Genomic DNA, 2,914 nt, shown 5'->3' on the forward strand with positions numbered 1-2,914 from the left:
TTATATGTTATAAAAAAGATTTATGTTTATATAAGGACCTAAGTTTATGATAGTCATAAAACTTATCCTTAAATTTAGCTATAAATATAATAATAATGAATTTGGTTCTTCTAAGTTATAAAAGATTAATGATACATTTGAGCAAGCAGTGTTTTAAATGATAAATGATTTGGGTCCAACAATTTTGCAATATCAAGTTATCAATGATCATAATTGGATTGAAGAGTCATAGGGGTTGAGGGCGCTCGTCTGAAAAGAAATTATTAAAGTCTGTTTTTCATAATCATCTTAAACACTCGAAGTAATTTGGTGGACGGAACTTAAGATAGACATGCTTTTTTAATTACGATTTACGTCTTTGTATATTAATATTTTCATATCATTTTCTTGTTTATACAAAAATTAAATAAATTAGTCAACACCCTACTTATCAACATATACAATAAATATGTCATTTTCAAAACAATAAAAGTTTGACAACTATTTATTGCACCAATGGGCCAAAAGTCACACCTCTTTTTTAGACTACAGTTATATAATAAGTGTTCTAGTGGACACACTATAATATTATTTCATGCATATCAATACAATATCACCAGCTATATGATATATGGATCACACTACTATAATCTCCCACTTTTCAAAATGGAGGACATCCCTTCTGAGTTGACTCGGATTTACATGTTCATCATCCTACTCACCTTTTTAACTCACCCGATAACCGCTATTGCCGTGACACAAGAACTCGTAAAAGGGTTCACTGCGACCCCGGATTCATCGGTTACATTATTCCAGCCTTTACTGAGTGATAAAGTTGGTAACTACTCACTCGGGTTCCTTCGAGTGGATCGGACTCAACTCGTTGTTGTTATTATTCATGTCCCGTCACAAGAGCGGCTATGGACCGTTGGGAAAGGTCTAGTGACTCGTTGGTCATCCAAGACACGTTTGTCATTTAATGGCAGTCTTGTAATTTCCAATGAACGATCGGGGGCATTATGGTCAAGTCACACGGATGGTGACCGGGTTCGACTCTTGGGCACGTCTAATTTATTAATAGAGAAGGTGGGCGACACTTCTTTAATATTATGGCAAAGTTTTGACTTTCCCGATAATACCCTTATGGAAGGTCAAAATTTCACTAGTGCCATGACACTGGTTTCGTCGAACGGGTTGTATTCAATGAAACTAGGGTCTGATTTCATCGGGTTTTACGCAAAGTTTGTTGCTAATTCTGACCCGGGCCATCTTTACTTCCAGCATGATCCTATGGAAGCTAAGGCCCGGATCATAGAAGGCGGGGGACCCATCCGGGTTGTGGTCAGCCCAGATGGGTTCTTGGGTATGTATCAAAATGATACAGCCCCAGTTGATGTGCAACCGTTTACTAGTTTTCAACAACCAGGGACTGGTAACCGTCGGGTTCGGTTAGAACCCGATGGTAACTTGATCGGGTACTACTGGACCCGATCATCCTGGCTGGTGGATTTCAAACAAGTAGCTGATTCATGTGATTTACCGAGCTCGTGTGGACCCTATGGGTTGTGCCAACGCGGCAAAGGGTGTTCATGTTTGGACCCTAGGATATCATACACGTCCGGTCGGAGTGAAAACAAGGAAACAATAATCGGATCCGACGATGATTTATGCCAGAAAAAGTCTAGGGTGATAAGGAGAATTGGAGTTGAGTTACCAAATAAAGAGATAATGGCGTACACAATTATGAGTTCTTTAGAAAAATGTGAGCGTGCATGTGAAGAAAACTGCACGTGTTGGGGTGCGGTTTACAGTAACACATCTGGTTTTTGTTATACCATAGATTATCCCATACAAACATTAGTGGAAGTGCTTGATGATACAAAGGTGGGTTATTTTAAGGTGAGGGAGAGTGTAGAAAAAGATAATAAGGTAATTGGATTATGGGTTGGATTAGGTTTACTTTGTGGGTTAGTATTATTAATTTTGGGAATTGGAGGGGTGATTTTGTACAAGAAAGAAAGTAGAGGGGTTAAAGGGTATGTAGAGGAGGATGGGTTGGATGGTGGAGTGGGGCCCTATAAAAATTTGGGATCAGCAAGTTTCAAGTCTATAGAGTTAAGTGTAAGGTGATGTAAGCAATGACGTATTTTGAGGGTTTGACTTTGACCAAGTTTGACTTTATATGTATAGATCTATCCTATGGGTCGAGATATGTATAAAAGGTCAAGTGGATCTTAACGGTCACGTGACTCACGTGAAGCCGATACGAATATAGGTTTGTACAATTAAAAATGTTTCTAGTCTAGAGGTGTTTTGAAATTTGTTTATTTATGCGTTTCTTTATTAAATAAACTTAAAAACTTACAATGTATATTTTTACGTATCAATATGTTAATTTTATATGCATTACTCAAAATCTTTGTTAATGAATTTGTGAATAAAATGTCAAATCTCTTTTGATATGATTGGCAAAGATTAATTTGTTGTCCTTCAACGAAGCCTAAGTTTATAGCATTTTCATTTTTTAATAATTAGTTTATGGGTGTTTTTAAGGAGAGGGGATATGAAGTGGAGGAGAGAGTGTTTGTGTTGTAACTTTGATGAATATACGATTACACATGTTTACGTGAATGAAAAGAGAGATAATAGAAAGCGAGGGAGATAGGAGAACAAGGTATATTTCTATGGTTGTTCTATGAGCTAGTTTGAGTCAAGCTAGCATTAACTTAGGCACGAGTTAATAAAAATAGGAGCTGAGATTAATCATAGTTGGAAATTCAACTTGTATTTGATGAGAGCTGGCTCATGGGCATGGCACAATGAGGTAAGAATAAATATATTTAGGGAAAATCCCAAAATGTCACTTGTTTAAAGAGATTCCAAATATGTGATGCAACGTACTAATAGAGATTAAAGGCTAATCACGTTGGTTCTA

General features: G+C 36.9%; 1 protein-coding gene across 1 annotated transcript; it reads left to right on the forward strand.

Annotated features, from left to right (window-relative positions):
- Window positions 1-396: 396 nt before the first annotated feature.
- On the forward strand, window positions 397-2,430 carry LOC143533798 (PAN domain-containing protein At5g03700-like). The gene has a single exon (XM_077028461.1). It carries the CDS (start codon window positions 496-498, stop codon window positions 2,107-2,109), a length of 1,614 nt encoding a protein of 537 aa, XP_076884576.1. The 5' UTR covers window positions 397-495; the 3' UTR covers window positions 2,110-2,430.
- The last annotated feature ends 484 nt before the right edge of the window (window positions 2,431-2,914 follow it).

Source organism: Bidens hawaiensis, unplaced genomic scaffold, assembly GCF_021521415.1.
Source record: "Bidens hawaiensis isolate Kalapana, Puna unplaced genomic scaffold, B.hawaiensis_p1.1 tig00009917_1, whole genome shotgun sequence".
Lineage (NCBI taxonomy): Eukaryota > Viridiplantae > Streptophyta > Magnoliopsida > Asterales > Asteraceae > Bidens > Bidens hawaiensis.